At 33.9% G+C, this 20,176-nt stretch overlaps 1 protein-coding gene across 1 annotated transcript in view; it reads right to left on the minus strand.

Moving 5' to 3' along the window:
* HIBADH (3-hydroxyisobutyrate dehydrogenase) overlaps nucleotides 1–20,176 on the minus strand; it is a 108,670-nt gene that overhangs the window by 69,334 nt on the left and 19,160 nt on the right. Inside the window, exons 3-4 of the mRNA XM_025464468.3 lie at nucleotides 18,131–18,240; nucleotides 15,485–15,606 (exon numbers count right to left, since the gene is read on the minus strand). Of these exons, the coding sequence (XP_025320253.1) occupies nucleotides 15,485–15,606; nucleotides 18,131–18,240 (232 nt within the window). The remainder of the gene's footprint in view (nucleotides 1–15,484; nucleotides 15,607–18,130; nucleotides 18,241–20,176) is intronic.

Genomic DNA, 20,176 nt, shown 5'->3' on the forward strand with positions numbered 1-20,176 from the left:
TAATACTTATAAATTCCCCAGTTATAAATTCTCCCTTAAACAACAAAAACAAAATTGGTATTTTTCTTTTGAAGTCCTTATTTTCCTTCACCCTCATTACTACAGTTTTCCCATATCACCTTCCCTTCATGAAAACACTGCTGTATGTTCACATTAGCACACTTCCTGAAATATCACAGCTCATCCTTTTAAAATCACAACCTCAATCTTCAAAAAACACATCACGATTTAAATCTGATATAGAGATAAAGATCACAGATTGCTCTTTTTTTTTTTTTTTTTGATGAACAATTTCATTATTATAGGCCACTTTGGTTAGAAAGATACCATCACTGAAGTCAAGTACAACTAAACTTGACCTTCATCCTGTCATAATCAGATGACCCAACAAAGGTCTCTTCCAATACAACCAAAAACAGGAAAAGAACAAAAACACAAAAAAATAAATTTGGCTGAACTCCAGTTTTCATCACTATCTAGTTAGACGGTTTTTTGACCAGTAATAATCTTTATTCCCTTGGAATTTACCCTAGTAAGGGCCAGTGTTAGAATATCTTTCTTTTTTTTTTTCTTTATTGCCAGAAATTTCTTGCCAATATTCTCTGCTCTATCATTTCCTTTCACAGCAATCTATATAGTAAGCATTTCTAGAAACAACATGGATATAACAGGCTGGGAATATTAAGAATGAAGACAACAAATTGAAATAAAAGAAGATTCACATATGACTACCAAAAAACCCTGGGAACTGGTATGAGGCCCTTTTTTAGTGTTCTAAGCTATAGCAACAAGAATGTTGATTTTTCCCTGTTGAACACAACAACATAAGGAAAAAGGTTTCCTCTTCATTCTTCTTTCCAAACTACTGCCAATCATGTTTGAAAAAAAAAAATCATGTTTGGAACTAGAAATCTAGAAGGATGAAACCAGATTATCAGACTACTTAAACAGATGAAAGTCTCAGGGTTGTTTTCCAAACATGCATTAGCATTTCAAACTTCAGCATACTTGAATTTTATAAAATTCAGAGAAAAACTGGCAAAGAAAAATGTCTTAACCATGAGATTTTCTTATAGCCTTCAATGAAATCTATGTTTTATATAGTTAGATGATGGTGAGTGTGGGTTTGTTCATTTCTTTTAAAAAACATAACCTGAATTAGGTACAGAAAGTATCTTTCAATGAATTATCTTTAGGATAAAACTATTAAAACACACACACCATCCCATACACATATATACACATACACACACACCCATACTACTTTAAAGGCCTTTTGTTAAAAGCTGTTGAGACAGATTTCTTTAGTAATATGACTGAAGAATTGTATATGTTGAGAGGGGTTAAAAATATTGACAAGATAAAAATCATCAATTCCCAACACATTATGACTCAATAAAACACCAAACAATAGTTGTAATGTCAAATAGGACTAAAGAATACGCTTCATTATTATTATTGAGCAATAAGCTTTACACACTGTTAGTCTTCAGTCTTAATGTTGAATACTATACACATACCAAAAAGTATACATGCACACTGAAACTCTCATTGATCTTTTGTAAAGGCCAATTTTTGGTATTTAAAAAGTTGTGACTAAATAACTTATTTTGGAAAATAAAAAATTTAAATCACAAGTTAAAAGAGAAAACATATGTGAAAATGTCCTGTACACACATACTCTAAGTAAGATACACTTTGCCTCTTTTTATACCCAACTTCTATAAGACCTTCCATGGAAGTTATTTTAGGTTTAAAACTTATGGTTTTCACTTCCAGTTCCACATTTTTTTGTCTCCTTTATTCCTGTAGTTGGTTAGATTCAAACATATAAGACCAAAAACAAAATTGCTTTAAATGACCTATGGTGGACTTTTTTAGTCGACTAATAATTCTTTCTATATTTTGATTTGGGGTGGAGTGTGTACTAAATGGTGATATCAACGGAGCATGAAAAAGGATTTCCACTGGTTTTGTTTTTAAATAAACAAATCAAAGCTTTTTCATTATTGTAATAATCTAAACAAATGCCAGACTTGAAGGTATTAGTCCTATATAATATTTTTAAGTCTTCTATCTAAAATGCTTTCTTTTTTGCTACATTACGCTAATTCTTATAATAATTACATGTTGTCATGTGGTCCCTTCCTAAATAAGCCTCAACTTCCTCACAAAAAATGATAATATGCATTTCATGAGGTTGCTGTAAGGATTAAATGGTTTAAAATGCATAAATACCCAGCATGATAGCCTGATACACCAAAGGTACTTAATAATAAATATTAGTTGCCTTCTAGAAAATTCTACATTATGAAACTTTTTAAAGTTGATTAAAGCAAAGCTATTTTGAATCCATTTATTGATAAGCCCATGTGAATTTTATGCTTTTCACTCTATTAAGATTGTCAGACTTTTTTTCCCCAAGGAAGCCTGGGGATGGGGTGGGGTGGGGCGGGGAGAGGGGGCACAGCAGGCAAAAACTGAAAGAGAAAAACAACACAGATGGTGTTGCCCTTACTTTCGTTTTCTTAAAGTATTTTTTTAATAAGCTTGACTTTTTACCACCTTATTATCTATTTTTCCAAGAAATACATTTTTGCTTAATTTTGTTTTGTTTTGTTTTGTTTTAGGAAGTCTAAAACTAAACAGACATCCCATGCTGAAGTACACCTCAAAGCGGGTTATTTTGGTTGCTGAACGTTTTACAGCATAAGGCCAAGGTCTCTTTAAAAAAAAAAAAAAAAACCCTCTTTAGATTACTGACAACGAAGCATTCTCTCACAGTTATGAATTATTTCACATCTCTTGAAGGTTTAACTTGGTCAATTTTATATGCAAAGACACTTTCTCATTCTTTACTTTCAATCCTGCTGTTTTCTATGCCGCAGAATGCTAAACTCACCGCAACCCAGCTCACTTCTCAACACCCCCTTTTCCACGCCAACACCCACCCCTCGCAAAGAGATGCCCCGCATTGTTTGTGCTGAGTTGGAAACAATACACTTCCACTGCGGTTAATTTACATCAGATGCTGCCTGGCCTGGGGAGCAGTACTGTCTTTTTCACTCTTTCTTCTCGCGCTCCCGCCTCCCGTTTTTTTAATTTAAATTACTCTTTTTATTTTAAAAACTTCCGGATGTTTTATTACCTTGGCAGCTTTACTCTTTCTCTGGACGGACTAAAAAGGTAAGTTTAAACAGTTTTTGCCAGGTTAATGTCTTTCCTTTTTTTACACGTGTATCTGACAACCAGAATCCATAGTGTTAACAGTACAATGGTGATGTTGCTTTTCTACCAGCTAACTCACGTTGGGCACAATTTCACTGTCCTTTGTAATCTAAATATACCAAAAACAAAAATGTTATTTTACATGCAGTTAGCTGGCTGTTCTCTAACCATCTTTATTAATAGCAACGCATGTGCTCCTGAAGGATACAAGAGGATTTGATGCTTGTTTTTGTTTTTATTTTTTTTCAGAAAACCATACATTATACATGCAAATACAGTAAGTCATTATTTCCTGGAGTAACATTTATTAAATATTAAAATTATTTAACTTTTGAAACCTAATATTAAAAATACTGTAAAGCCAGCTTTGCTTTGAAAGCCAAATGGCTCCAAAAAATAGTTTTCAAATTTTTTCCTGATATCTGAAAAAGAATTAAGTATAACTATCTTTAATAAAATTTATAATTAAAGCCATCCCAGAGACCAAAATGCTAACCTTCCAATCACATTTCACTGAATTAACTATTTTATCTAAAATCAAATAAGTTAAACATGTTTCATCAACAGTTTAAAAATAAGGTATGCAAAGACTTCCAGCATATGCAAATGACACAAATAATTAAGAATCACATTTCAAATTTAAAACACTTCCACCTATGAGATTCCAAAAGTATGAGTATATAGTTTTAACATTTACTCTCTGCACTACTTTCTCTTCTCCTCTCAAACTAGCTGCCTCTACACCCTCAACACACACATAAAATAGATCATTTAGGCCAGTGGTATTTTAGTACATCGCCCCTCCTCCTCCACTTAGACAGTCTTGCCTTTTACATCTAATGTGGAGGTTCCCATGGCAACACTCACTTACACCAATACTATTTCCAACTGAAATGAAAGAAGCCAAAATCTAAATGCTCCATTACCAAATTACACATACTCTGAAACGAGTAAGGATTTTTTTCTATTATTTTTTAATGAAAAAGTAAGTTTCTGGAATTTCTGCAAAAAACAGTTATTTAATATTACATAAGTAACTAAAAAAGCAGTCATTGTAGACAATTTTATATATGCATGTTATTACATGAGATTTGCATGAGCTTTTATTACATAAAACTGATATGCTGAACCAAGACGTTTACTTAATTATCATTATGAATAGTAAGTATAATTTTTACTAATCCAGTCTACTGTATCAAATGCTTGCTTTTTTTTTTTTTTTTTTTTAATGTTAGCTACATGGCTCACAAAAACCCTGGTGAGAAATTCTAACAAAACAAGCCAAGAAGCAATTCATGGACAGCAGGAGGCAATTCCAGAACACAGGCACAATCTATAAAGAGAAACCACTACAGCTTTTTGATGTTAAATAAGTAGAAATATCAGCATACAACAAAGCTAAGAAACAGACTGTTGTATCAAGTTTAAAAGTAAAATATTGAGGGTCAAATATCTTGAGTACCTTTGTCTAGACTATTTTCAAAACTACTATTTTCAGATTTTTATAATTTTTAAAATAAAATTCTTTCTCTGAAATACTTTAGTTTGTATATAGTTTTAGTACAACACACATTCCAATCAAGTTATTCATAAATATAGAGGAAAGGGGTGGGGGGGTTATGAGTGTGTGTGTGTGTGTGTGTGTGTGTGTGTTTGTGTTTAAAAGCAAAAGCATCAAGGTGGGAGGTCAAACATTTACTTTGAAAACATATACATTTCTTAAACAGGTTGTGCACATTTCTAAGAAGCCTCACAAGAAGAGGCAAGAATATAAAGTGAGTAAAATTTCATAAAGCTTTTTGATAAATGATCAAAGGCTAAGCATTAAACATCTCTGCATGGTGAATACATTTTTAAAAGGATAAAAATCAATAGAGCGTATACTGAACCTTATTTATTCTGACAACATATCATAGCACCTGGATATGTTGTATTAAATAATTTGTTTCTGTACAGTTTATTAACATATGTGGGTTCATAAAAATAGAATAATTATTTTAGTTTAAAAATCATACTTCTATAAAATTTATAATGAGGATTTTTTTTTCTTGCTTTTACATTATCATCACTTTCTTAAAATGAGCTGAATCAAAAGACTATAAAGACTCCCTCAAAACCAGTACAGGAAACTCCAAGAATTTACTTTCCCAAAAGCAGCTTTTAAGACATGAGCATGAACTGCCTAATGAATCTCATAGTTAGGCTTGTGAAAAGGACCGACTTGCACCTTTCAGAGGTCTTTCTCTCTTCTTAAAAATTCTCATACAGTGAAACCTGCTGACATTCTTTTTTATAAGGGCTGGGGCGGGTGTGAGTGTGTGTGTGTTGGGGGAAGGGGTCATTTGCCATATTGGGGAGTTTCTGCAACATTTGTGAGGGTTTTTATAGACAGGATCCTCTCTCGAGTGTTTAGAAAGCAAAACAAAAATAACCAACTATTAAATGTTCATTTTACTTAAAAAAAAATAGCAATCTTCTGCAAATGTTTCAACATTTTACTTTCATTTCAATATTAACCACCCATTAAGCAAACATTTGCAGTGTTCAGAAATTTTTCCAGGTCTTTGAAGACATTTAATCAATGTTGGTATTAGATATATTTTTAAGCCAGCTTCAAAAGCAAAATCTAGAAAAAAGTACTATGACCTCTCTTGAACAAAAAAGAATTTAATTTAAAAACCGTCCTTTATCACAGGCAGGTTTGGATGCAATGCCACCTGGTGGCACAAAAAAACTCTTAACTAGGCTTCAGTTCTTAGAAACTGAGCTGTTGAAACTACAACCATCATCCCTTTGACTACCCTCTCCCGAACAAGTTATTCATCTCATAGTTTAACAATAAATGATAATTTTTATTTAAAAACTTTAAAATTTTTAAGTAACTAACTGCATGTGACAATTTCTTCAATGTTTAAATATCATAAGAGAAACAAAATATTTTTTCAAAAACGTAAATTAAAACCACAGCATTAATTTTTAAAAGATGAAATGCTTAAGAATGGGGGGGGAGCGATGGAGTAACCGAGCTGCTTTGTAAAATTACACTGTATAATTAATTCCATGGTAAGAATGTTTTTATGGTGTGTTTTGGTGACCTTTTATTACCATCAAGTTCACAATGCTGGTGGGCTGCCTTTTAATCCCTCCGCAGACAAAGGCCCTAAATAAACACAGATCCCTTCCTGGGAAAAAGTCCACTCTGGTTAAATGGTAAGGAAATGAGTAAATCATTAGTAATCTTTAAAGCCAAAGCTATAAACTCAAGTTACCTTAAGTTGAAATGAAAGTGTCCTGCAAGAGTTTCAAAGTTCTGTCACAGATAGAAATCTCCAGCTCTTGACTCCAGACTAGGCGCCAGCTGATAAACAAACAATTTAAGTCAAGAGCTGGAGAATTCCCAGCTTTTTCATTTAATGGCTTTGGCCAAGAGTATTTATTGCCTCCAGTTTTATTCTCACTTAGCTCTAAGAGGAAATTTAAACTCATCATTATCTTAAAGTCCCATATGGGTAGCAGTCAGCTCACCTGATAGAGCTCCTCTTACTCTGTACCAGTTTGAGGCTCTACCAGAAGTGATGTAATAATGTAAACTAATTAACTACAGTTTTAGGTTGACTTTTTAACAGGCTAAATAAATTTTGTTCAATATACTTTATATTCCCACTCGGGGTAATAACAATTCCAAAAAGTTTAACTTTACAGTTTTACTCCAAACTACCAGCTAAAATGGAAAAGGACAATGTAATCTCTCTCTTATTCTCCCACACGCTCCAGACCTGCCTCCCTCTCCCTTCTCTCTCTTGCCCTTGTCAACTAGCCCTTGAATATTATATAAAGTAACTTTTCTAAATCAAATATAGACTATTCCTATTAATTTTAAAATACCAATGTTGTTCCATTTATTTCCTAAGAGAAGTGTGCAAGATTTAAGACGTAAATGCTTTATCATGAAAAGCTACTGATTTTATACAAGTACTAATAAGAATTTAAAAATAGACCTCAATTAAAGATCATGAGAAACCATCAAATATTTCTTAAGGCTATTTTTAAAAGTTTGCTCTTAAAGATAACAGATCTCAAAGTTATCATTTATGCTGCTGCTCTTATTCCTTTCTCAAAATTATCATTTACCTTTAGAAAAAAAAATCTCATCTCTACTTAGGATTTTATGTTGAAATAATTCTTTTAACTACTGGAATGTTTGCAGATACTTGATAATTACAATAAATCAACTATTCTTCCTCTAGCTGCTTGTTTAATGAAAAAATACTGCAAGAAAATGTTTACAGCCTAAAAATAGGCTTTATGGGTAAAGGGTTAATAAAATATGGCATTAATGAAAAAGAAAAATTCTTTCCCTCCCACTTCTTAATTTTCAGAAAGTTTTATAAACCTACCTTGGCTGAAAAAGCCAATTAACCATTTCAGTGTCTGCCAAGACTATTTTTCTACTCTTTCAATATATGTACATAGTACATTAAAAATGTTGGCCACTTGAGAACAAGTATTACCCCTAACACATAAGAATTAGGGGAAATGAAATGTAATTAATGATAAAACTATTTGTATGCCCTGCCTCATATTATGTTTCATTTTAAAAAAACCTCCCTAAGAACAATGCTCTCTCAGAGACTGCAATGGATAAACATTTGGATGACCATAACTAACAGTCAATAACTCAAAAAAGATGTCAGGGACAAATCTTAAAATCCTTAATACCCTTCTAAAAAAGTCCACATCTCTCATATTGATAGAGGTAATCTGGCTAAATACAAAACACCACCAACAAAAACCCTCTACTTTCACATCAAGTTAAAATCACTTCAAGGAAGAAGAGGGTAGCTAAGTCTGCTGCCATACCTTAACTGGCCCTGATGGAAGGGTCCTAACTATGAAATGTGCCTGTGAATTTAAAATTTTCACAACTAAAACACCCAAAGCAACGCAAAACAAAATAGAATCATACAGCAAATATATAGAGAGAATTTATACTCAATATACTTTCATCTGCTAACATTACCAAACTTTAAGAAAATCAGACATCTAGAAAACCACAAATAAATTTGATAATGGTTTGATGATGATGACAAGGCACTTGTGAAATTCTTAATTCCATTTCCTCCTCCCACTTTACCCCCAGTGCTATCCAGGGATCACAAGTAAAACAAAATAAAGACATAATATGCTGGTATACTGGAACTAATTTCACACTGCTTAGGAATCAACAGATGTTAATAAAAAATAAATTACATATAAGTAATAGCTTCAGGGGATTTATTTGCTAAATATACTTTACTTTTATATAAACACCACTAGGCAGTTCTGAACTGTGACCAGACCCAATTGTGTCTGGTCTGACTTACATCCTGAATGGCAATTAAAGGACATTAAAAATACCCTAGGATTACTTCAGACAGGACCCCTGCCTTATCCGTGCACTTTCCAACATAACCAGGTAAAGAGAACACAGTATCCCTCCACCACAGGACAGAGCCTGGCAAGAACAACCCTGGTAATGGTTACTTGACTGGAAATTGCAATGCAATTAAAACCTGGCCTGCAGATTTGGAGGTGGGGGGGATTGCAAACTCCAAGAAAGTGAATTCTTAGAAATAAACTATGTTGTCATTAGCGATAATAATTATTACTAACAATAAACAGTAACAACAAACACTGAGTGAGGTGATCTAAGGGGATCTCTAACCCATTCTTCTACTATTTTCTTAGGAGACAAATTATTAAAGTTGCCTCAATTATGTTACATTGGGTGGTGAGTCAGCAGTCTTCTCTAAACATGCTAAGAACTCATTAACGCCTTATATAGGGACTCCTATAAGTTGTCTATGACAAGTCGTAGGGGAGACTTAGGCATGCCAAAGAATGTAAAGAGGGTTTTGGGGCACCTCTTAGGGACAAATTTCAAAGAAATTCTTGGAATTTATTTACCAAACATTTCTGAACTATTTGACAAACTGGAGAAAATCCTAGATAAAAAGGATACTTACTAGATACAAGGTGATAAGTAAAATTATGGGTATATCTAAATTGCTAACATAATTACCCCATTTCTGGTGTCTTAGTATTGATGAATCTTATGTCATTTTTAAGGAAAAGGATTTGTCCATCAAACAAAATTAAAGAAAATTTTCATTATTTGAGGTACTAAAGCTTTAAATAACACCAGAACAGACCAAAGAAAGGCTTACTTTAGCTAATATTTTTCAAGACAGAATAATTCAAGTCTCTCATACAAAAGTCAATGCCACAAAATGTCTTTCTTTTATTTTACTCTTTTTTTAAAAAAAAAAAAGTAATCTCTAGCCCCAACGTGGGGCTCGAACTCACTACCCCAAGATCAAAGGTCCCATGCTCTGTGGACTAAGCTAGCCAGCCACCCCTGCCACAAAATGCTTTTAAATTTTATAAAAGTTAATAATGTAAAAAGAACTAAAAACTATCTTCATAGTATAATTCTTTAAAGGGAAGAACCCATGAAAATGAATTATCTTAACCCTGTTAAACCAACTTATTTCAAAACATTAAAAAAAATAAAATCTTACTACAGCAAGACTAAAATATAAGAACAAATGCCACACATAATACTCCTTTGTAATCAAACAGCTTGTGAGAACATGAAAAAAGATGTATTGTGTGTGATAGCCCTTCCCTCTCCACACATTATCAACCAAAGCAAATTCAGTTGTATGAAATTTGGTAAAAGAATTTACTTTTGGACAGAAATAGCAATGTTTCAGCCCAAAGCCAAGTAAAATTGCCAAGTTATAAACTTCTCTAAGAAAACATTTTAGTGGAAATGCCAACAGACCCTTAACTATAATGGTGTTAGGTGCCAAAATAGAAATAATTTTTGTTTTTGTGGTCCCTTTACCATAAATTAGATACAGATCTAGTGAAAAAACAGTAGATACCCAGTTCAGTGAATAGTTAAGGCCAAGGCTACACACTTGATTTTAAAAACAATAATGGAGTCTATGTGAGACTTTCACTGAGGAATTTAGCAAGCAAGTCTAACGCTCTAAAAGAAACTCCTTACTAGATTTTGTGCTTACTACTCCGTATTCTAAGAATACCTCAAACAAATTACTAAAACTTAATTCCGCCAAATAGAGTATAAAATTTGGTTTCCTGGTAGGGAACTATTATACAAACACATATACACCAGTTCAATTATTTAATTTTGACATTAATCTCTAACTGGAGCAATACAGTTTAGCAAATCAATGAGGCTTGCCAGCCCGGGGAGCCTTGGGCTAACTCCAAGTGCCACTTCAGAGTCACTTCAACTTAAGGTCTACTGTGCAACTCTACAGACATATTAGGCAATTGGTGAGTTTATTCTTTAATTATCCAAGCACAGTTAAGTACTTTAATTATGCCCTTGGAGCAGACTCAACAGTATTTGGTCATTAGTCACAAACAATAGTTTTTAATTTACTTTATGTCCAGCATTCATTATATAAGAGAACTGATCAAATTGGAACTAACCCTGTGATAGCAGACCCTCTCCACACTAAAAAAAAAAAAAAAAAAAAAAAAAAAAGACACATATCCAAAATGGTGTGACTAAGCAACATGTGACTTTAAAGAAGGATTACAACTTTCATAAAGATGTGATTTACACAAAACAGGTAAACAGATTAGGACATCATATTTGAGGCCAGGGCCAGGGGCTAATTTATAGAAAGCCCAGTTAGCTTTACTTTGATAACCACAAACTGATCAACAATGGCATGGTGTCAGACATATGGGGAGTCAATTTAATAATTGAGCACAATTACCTGCTAAGTCCTGGTGATACAAAGATAAATGTTCCATACACATACCAAGCTTATTCATACCTCAGAGCCCACACAGGGCAGTCTGTTTCACTGAAAACTCTTCGTCTGGAGTTGTGCACTCAGATCTCTGCTTAACAGTCACCTCCCCAGAGAAGGCATCCTGTCCACTCTAGGTAAAACGACCTTCCCCTGAAGAGGGTTTCATTAACTGCTTACTCTCCCGTTTTGTCTTCATAGCACTTATCATTTCAATTATTTTTGTTATTCTCTTTATTCCTACTAAATCATAATCCATGAGGTAAAAGACTTTGAATATCTTCAAAGTGCTATCTTTGGTGCCTAGACCATACCTACCCCATAAAAGGACTCAATAAATGTTTGTTGCATGAAATGAAGAATGTAGCATAATAGAAAAATTAGAAAAGAGTGTATGACAAAACAATATATAGGGGGATCCCTGGGTGGCTCAGCGGTTTAGCGCCTGCCTTCAGCCCAGGGCGTGATCCTGGAGTCCCGGGATTGAGTTCTGCATCAGGCTCCCTGCGTGAAGCCTGCTTCTCCCTCTGCCTGTGTCTCTGCCTCTCTCTCTCTGTGTATCTCGTGAATAAATAAATAAAATCTTTTTTAAAAAGTATATAATCTTGTAAGAATTACATAAATATAGTCATTTTAAGTACATTTCATTGAAGAAAAAATGAAGACCTTCATTTGTAGAGTACTTTCTTTCCCTAAAAGTTCTAGGCTCTCCCTAATATCAAGTGAACTTCTTTGAAGTTTTTAACAGAAGTACAACAAAAAATGAAACTAAAGGTGTTAAGAGAATCATATGAGCTAACCAATTTCCTTTCTTCCTTGCTTAAAGAATATTTACTAAAGAACTGTCAAATCTAATTCCAAATTGCACTGGTTCTCCTTGGATGTAACTGGGAATCATCTATGAGGTTTCTAGTTAATCTTTAACATAAATTTTTCCATTTCCAGAACTAAAAATTCTTCTGTTGTCCCAGAATCAAGTGTGTAAGTCAAATCTGGTGTTACTCTCTCTAAATATCCATACAGGTAAGTACAAGGTAAGTCAAAGTAAGTATTAATAGCCACCCCAGAGAGGACAAAGGCAGTATTTCTCTACAAAGTGCAGCATGTTGCTATGAACAAACTGTTAATGAAGAGTTCCCTTTCTGGTTGCTAAGTACTGGGAAGACTGCTGTGCTACATATTTTATACTTTGTAACTATTTACAAATCATTTTATTAATACATATCACTAAATTCTAAACTTCTAATGTAAGAATTTCTTCTTTAAGTTGTTTTGAATGTTTTTCTTCTTCTTTTATCCTAACCCCACCCCTGTGATCATAATCACATTTCCCAATGGTATCTAATATTATAATATAACATTTCAAGTCCTTATACCTCAGAACAGATCCTATCCTAATCAAATTGAAACATGTGAGGGCTATGTCAAAATATTACTCTATCTTTTTTCTGACGTTTATTTGATTAAACAGCACCAGCCAGTGGATCCAAAACAGAAAAGACCCAAAAAGCCTCTGGTTCTATCCCAACTCACCAGCAGAACAAAAGAGTCCTGATAGCCAGTTCATAAACACTTCAGGATGGGGTCAACATAATAAGACTGATCTGATCTCTCCAGAATTCTATTTGAGAATAATGTCCTCTCACCCATTTCTTCTCAAGTGACTCTGGAACAGAAATGTTAGGCCCCTTCCAGATTAGAAGCCAACCTCTCAAGAGTTAGAAAAGGATGCAATTCTCCGCTCACTCCCCCACCAAAGGTTTCACTACATGGTAGTGCCATTTAGCTACCAAGAAAGAAGACAGAGGACTGGCAACTAGATAAAATTGTTAAGAAATGAAGTTAACAGTAGGCCACTGTTTTCAAAAACAGAAAAGCTACCTCAGGGTGAGACTAAAAGGAAGAAGGTCTGGTGGAGTGTGGGAAGAGCCTTAGACTAAGGTGGGAGAAAAGATTCTAGTTCTAGATTGGCTCTCAAGCTGGAGAACCCCAGGCAAGTCATTTAACTTCTTTGGACCTCAATTTCTCATCTATAAAATAACAAAGTCAAATTAAATTATTGCTAAAGTCCCTTCTAATAAAAAAACTTAATTCTAAGAACACAAAAGACACTCAAAAGCTAGATGTACTATTTAACCCCCAGCAGTCCATAAGAACACCAAAATGAGATTTACCAGAATTTTTACCAACTTATTTTTCCATATCCTACTAAATATGGGTATCTTGTGTCAGTTCACCAGGGTACTACTTAGGTAACAATTTAGGCAAACATTCTCCCTTGATACATTCTCTGGATCAGGAATACAGACATACAGGTCTGGGACCTGATTATAGCAAATGAAATGAAACTCTTTTCTGGACTGGCTTAATAAACTTCATTTTAGCAACTTAGCTTTGGCATTAAAGTTAGCTTTTATGCGAACCACAATACCATCATTCTCCTTCATTTTTTTTTTTTTTTCTCCTTCAGAAAAAGTTTATAACACTTAGATTAAATAGGCACAGGTAGCACACTAATTGATACATCAAGTAACAAACACTGCTACATAATTATGGAAATATCAACTGTATTTGGCTCCATCAGTTATCTACTGCTATATTACTCCCTCAAACTTAGTGGGTTTATTTACTGACAATTCTCAGGGTGAGTAATTTAGACTATCCTAGCTGGGCAGTTCATTTGCTGGTTAGGCCTGAGGTCACTAATGCAGCTACACTTATCTGGAAACCTGACTCTAGCTAGATGGTCAATGGCCTCACTCACATGCTTGGTAGTTAGTCCGTGTCCCCAGGTGGCCAATCCAGGTTTCTATATGCGAGAGCAGCAGAGTCCCCATAAGCAAGATAGGACAAGACTCCATGTACAAAGTGCTTTTCAAGTTTATCCTTGTGTAACATTTACTAATATACCACTAGCCAAAGCAAGTCAGATGGCTCAACTCAGAGTCAAGGTAGCACATGAACACACAGAGCAGATTCAGAGATGTGAGTCATTAAAGGTCATTACTGTAACAATGTATCACACTAGCAATGGGCTATTTTTAGCACTGTACTGAAATGATGATTTTATAAATTAAAGGACAACCTCCCTTTAGCAGTCTTTATTTTCCTCTTAGAATAAATCAGAACTTTACAGAAAATAGTATTTCCTAATACAGTAGAATATGAAACAAATCTAGTTTTGGTCTTGAGCAAATGATTAGTTTTCTTCAGTCCAGCCTTTATAGAAAGTCTCCAACTAGAAACTAGTCTTCAACTACAAATTACATATGTATGTGTATACGTGTGTATGCGCACATGTGTGTGTACTATATTTGATTACACAATAATTTTGGAAACTTGCAAAATTATGGAAAATCATAACACCTATAATACTACCATTCCAAAATACCCAGACCACCTACTATTAATATCTGATATAATAATACGCTTTAAGAATTTTATTAGTGAGGGATGCCTGGGTGGCTCAGCAGTTAAGCGCATCTGCCTTCAGCTCAGGGCCAGATCCTGGAGTACCAGGATCAAGTCCCACATCAGGTTCCCTGCATGGAGCGTGCTTCTCCCTCTGCCTGTGTCTCTGCCTCTCTCTCTGAGTCTCTCATGAATAAATAAACAAAATCTTAAAAAAAAAAAAAGTTATTAGTGAGAATCCTTGTCCTCTAACTGAGATGATCGTATGATTTTTAAGTATGTTAATGTGGGAAATAGATTTATAGATTTTCTAATATTAAGCCATTTTAGTACATATGAGATAAACCTGATTGTAGTGTTTGATCTCTTTTATACATGGTTGGATTTAGTTTGCTAATGTACTTTTTAAAACTTTTTACTTCTGTTTTCATGACTGAGACTTAAATTTTTCCTCTCTCACTCTCCCTTTCTGGTTAAAGTATCAGTTACATAGGTCTTATAGAATGAGTTGGGAAGTGTTTCCTCTTTTTCTATTGTCTGGAAAAGTTCATACAAAATTGAAATGATCTGCTCCTTGAAATTCTGGTAATATCCCACCTGTAAAAAATTATCTGAGCTTTAAGTTCCCCTTGTGAAATTATTTTTTTCTTTTTAAATACTTCCTCAACTTTTTAACAGTTAAAAGATGATTCAACCTAATTAATTACTTCTTGGATCTGTTCTGAAAAGTTAAATTTTCAACAAATTGCTCTTGCCTTACCCACAGCAATTTGGACCAAAAATTCATAATTCTTCAAAGTTGTGACATCCTTTTGTCTGAACTTAGAACAAGGAATGTATTTCGAGAGTACTAAATAATAAAAGTGAGGTTTTTTTTTGTTTCCAATGAAAAAATTGAGACTCCTATAAGGAGTCTAAAAATAACTGGATATATATTGGGTACCACGAAACTGTAATTACTATTTCTGACAAACAGAAATAGGTGTGCATAGATTTTAGCTGCCACTTACCACCAGAAACAGGGGCATCCATGAAAACTGCTCCCATTTTCTCGACTTCTTTGGCCAATTCTTTTGAAACTGCAGGATCAATAGTACTGGAGTCTATTAATAGTGAGCCTTTCTTCACTTTTCTAAGTAAATAAATAAAAATAATGTTTTTTTAAACTATAGGCTTACAGTTTTAAAAATATAGTTTACAAATCTGAATAAACATTTCATGCAACTACCTATAGAATTAGAATTTGCTAAAAGCTGCCAGATATCAAAGAGGTCTTCGCTTTAGTATTAAAAACATTATTAGAACTGATTCAAAATCTCAAATCCATTTTCAGATCAATTAAAGTTCAAAGTAAACCCACACTCTTTCAAACAAACCTAAATAATCTAATAAACTACATGATATAAATTCTGGTTTCAGGTGAAATACACAATACCATAATAATATAGGTAGGCAATTTAAAACACCCATTAACTTTAAAAGGCCTATTTGGTAGGATTTAAATTTTTGTTTGTAAAGTAGCTGGGGCTCTTTAAAAACTATTTTATTTGCCTTTAACAAGCCATATTGCAAATTTCACATATCCATGTCATTTCCACAAGGTAGAATAAACATAAACCATCGAAATTTAGCCATATGCTTCAGGGTGGCATATTCTTAATAACTACACTTTTTAAAGATAAAATAAAACATCAAAGAGACAGAAAGGAAAATAAAGGAAAGAACCTGGAAATCTCACAGGCAAAATTTTTTTGTCCTTTATAGTAAATGTACATACATACATTGGCAAAGTGGGAAAACAGCTTTTTCTTCTACCATATTTTATATCAATAGTAAATGGCATTCTTTTTTTTTTCTTTTTTAAGATTTTATTTACTTATTCATGAGAGACAGAGAGGCTTGAGAGAGGGAGGCAGTAGCAGGCTCCCCACAGAGGAGGGAGCCAGATGTGGGACTTGATACCTGGACCGTGGGATCTCAACCTGAGCCAAAGGCAGATGCTTAACCAACTGAGCCACCCAGGCGCTGGCATTCTTATAATAAGACACTTTTGTTTATACTGTAAGTGCAGATTATATCTATCTACAGGGCTCCTAATCTATGCCTATCTTCGCTGGCTAGGAAATGAACCTAAGTTATAATTTATTTAAGGACTATGGCTTACCTTTAATTCAAACTTCCCAAAGTCCTTACTATAGATTAATTAACCCACGTGACATTTAATCATAATTGTGATTGGAAAATTAGAAATGAATAAAGATAAATATTGAAGAAGGAAATGGAAAATCATTGCTAAAAACTATTTAAAAAAAAAGAAAAATCTTTCTATAGAAAAATAGCATACAAAATGCTTGAAACAACAATTTTAAACATATTAATTGATCTGGTCCAAAGGCAATGATGGAGTATATTCCACAGAAAGGAAATATCATGCTCTATTATAGATCACCTCAATATGTGGAAGTTTCACTTTATGTAACCTGAAAAACAAGAATTACATTTACCAGTGTTCATCCACATTCTCTGAAAGCACTCCCTAGGCAAAACTGTTCTGCTAGTTGGCCACTATATTCCTTAGTAAAGAATATTAATAAACACAGGATTTTGTCGCCAACAAATTTTTAGTTACTTTTCCTTGAGAGGCAACCCAGGGCCATAATTGCAACAGACTAGATAATGACACAGAAGTTACCTCAAGACCACACACACCGTGGGCTTGAGGGCTCCATCCAAAATTAGTGTCTTTCAACCTTCCCTGAAATCTAAACATTTATCTTATCAGTTTTCTGCCTAATATCCAAATGTCTTTTGCTTCCAAGTTTGTTAGTTTTCTAAAGCAATTCAATTCCCTAAAACCTCATATTTCATGTATTACAGCTTCATGAAATTAAACCCTTTCTTTTAGCCCTATATATATACGTCTATAGGGTCTCCAGTTGTTCTAGCTCTTTGCTGAAATTCAACAAGAAAACAAGTTAGAAACAGTAACTGGTAAGACCAGAAAATCAAATTGGAAATTCAACCACTGTCATTCTAACACAACCACAAAGATTTGGCAAGAGGTAGAAACTAACCAAAAAGTTCTCAAAACCAGGAAAGTTAAGCACTGGCTAGAAAACTCTGACCTAAATTATATTTTATTTAAAGAGCTACTGCTAACCTTTAATTCCAACTTCTCAAAGTTCTTAGTACAGATGTACTAACCCAGAGGACATACAATAACTTTTTATAATATAATAAAATGTTAAATAATGGTGTTCTTTCCAATGTTTGGTTTTATTTTTCATAGAAACCTTTTCCTGAATTTCTATAAACCATAAGAAAATTATGCTTGTAACATTTGTACAGTTTAAAATGCAAGCTTTAAAAGTCTCTTAAACATGTTAGCCATGAAAGCGTAAGTTTAATGCAAGAGCTAAGGAAAGAAACAGAAGCAAAAAAAAAAAAAAATTATTCCCAAAAGTCATATACTTGCTTTCAGCGAAAAAATAAACCCTTTACATTGAGGGAGAAACCACAGTATTCATTTTTTTAAAAAATAAGAAAATTGTATAGAAAGGTTTAACAAACATAATTGTACTTCCTAAAGTGTTAATAAATGTGAAATTCATGAATTATCATAACAAGGAAAATTTCCACAGCTGAGAAATACATACTTTAGAATTCCATTTGCTCCAGAATAAGCTTCTATTGCATTGATACTGGTGGGCAACATTGTAATAATTCTGTCAGCTTTTTCAGCTACATCTGCTGGGGAAGACACTACCTTTAAAAAAAAAATTACAAAGATATATTATTTAAATTAAAATGAAAGCAGTTTCTAGAGCACAAGCAGGATCCACTTTTTATGCATGGTGACAATGAATACAACTAATTCTTGTTTCCAAATGACAAAAAAAAAAAAAAAAAATTACTGCCTAAAATAGAGAGTCCATTCCTCATGCACATAAAGATGAAGTTTCTATGGAATCAAATCTACTGTTTATTTTAAAAAGTGTAAAGTGAGTTGAGGGGGGAAAGGGCAAAACCCAACAGTCCTGGGAACAGACGTACTTCTCATGGATTCCTCCAACTTGGATTCTTAAACAGCATACTTCTTGGTAGATGCTTTGACTAAGAAAAACACTAGTGCAACAGGGATGGTAGCTGAACTACAGGACTCTCCAGTGATTGTATAGGCAGCAAAATCTCCTAGTAAATTCTCAAGCCCCAATTACTACCATCCTCCAGTCTCCATTTTCAAGGGGGAAAAAAAATTAAGCCTGTATGGAAAGGAAAAGGTCAGGACAAGGATATGAGCATTTCCTGCATTAGCTATATAGCACTACCATTAAGGCTGAACGTGTGAACTCCCAGGATTCAAGTGGAAACTATAGATACAAGAAAGATATACAAATAGGCATCAAGGTATGCTCTCATGTCCACCCTGACTTCTGCCTTATGATGACCACAACATACGGTAAAGGAAAGTTACTGTCCATCCTCTATATGTATGCATGCATACATAAATGTACACACCCTCACTCGCATTCCCAAAACCCCTTCTCTCTCTCACACATGCACCTTGATACACCTATTCAGAAAGCTGGAAACCAAAGAGGCCAGAAGAGACTGGGAGCTCACTTTTGGTTCAAACTGTTCTTTCTTTAACAAAAAGAATCTATCACCCATTGTCACAAAAGCTCCTCGAAAGCGTTATCTCCCCTTAAAAAAAAGACAAAGGACTTTCAGGAGGATAAATGAAGATTTCTCTGTAGAATGATGTACATATTTATCAGAAATGGACATATTTTCTGCTAGGAAATGTGAACTGACATGTAAGCAACCTAGAAATGGGAAAGACTCTGCTTTCTGTGTGGTGGAATTACACCTAACATTTTCTTTTTGTCTTTGATACGCAGTTGATGAAAGTGGAAGAATGGAAAGACAAACAGCGTATATTCTAAATATTATGAGCTAGAGGTAATGATACTCAATTTTCCTTAGCAGACTATTAGCTTCTAAATCAAATTTGAGACAAAAACAGTTTTAACATAAAGTAATTTCCTAAGTCATACTTTAAAATTTTAGGCAATCAAGTATCCTAACACTTTGTGTATTAACATTAAATGCTAAAGTGAAATATCTCAGGCCCTAAAACAGAGATTCTCTTTCAATGTTTCATTCTAAAGGCAATATGGCATTTTAGAGTCTAAAGAAAACACATTCAACAGTACATTTTGATACATCATCAAGATTTACCCCAAAAATTCTGAAAAAAAAAATTTTTCTGTGAAATTACAAAGAAATACTTCAGTTTAGTAAAAACTCTCCTATGCCCAAATAAATGCTGGCAACTATTTGCTGGCAAACAGTTTACAATTACTCAAGAAAACAGAGCTGAATATGATGAGTACAAGTAAAGGAAAAGTTATAGAAGTTGTATTTCTCTACTTCTGGACTTTATCAAAAATGTGGGTTACACAGAGAGCCTCATCTATTCATCCCTCTTTGGGGATGAATACATACAATGCAAAACGATGGCATACCTTTCAATGGCTTCTCCTTTCATATCAGCTCCATCTCTCTTGCTCTTTCAGGGACTGCGGTAAGCCCTGAGGTCTAAGAGTCAATTTCAGACTTTCTCTTAGGAATTCAATGAGTCTCTTCCTTGAAGGAAATTCAATTACACCTAGATAACTCCTTGAAGAGGTGCCCTCAGA

Source organism: Canis lupus, chromosome 14 (assembly GCF_003254725.2).
Source record: "Canis lupus dingo isolate Sandy chromosome 14, ASM325472v2, whole genome shotgun sequence".
Lineage (NCBI taxonomy): Eukaryota > Metazoa > Chordata > Mammalia > Carnivora > Canidae > Canis > Canis lupus.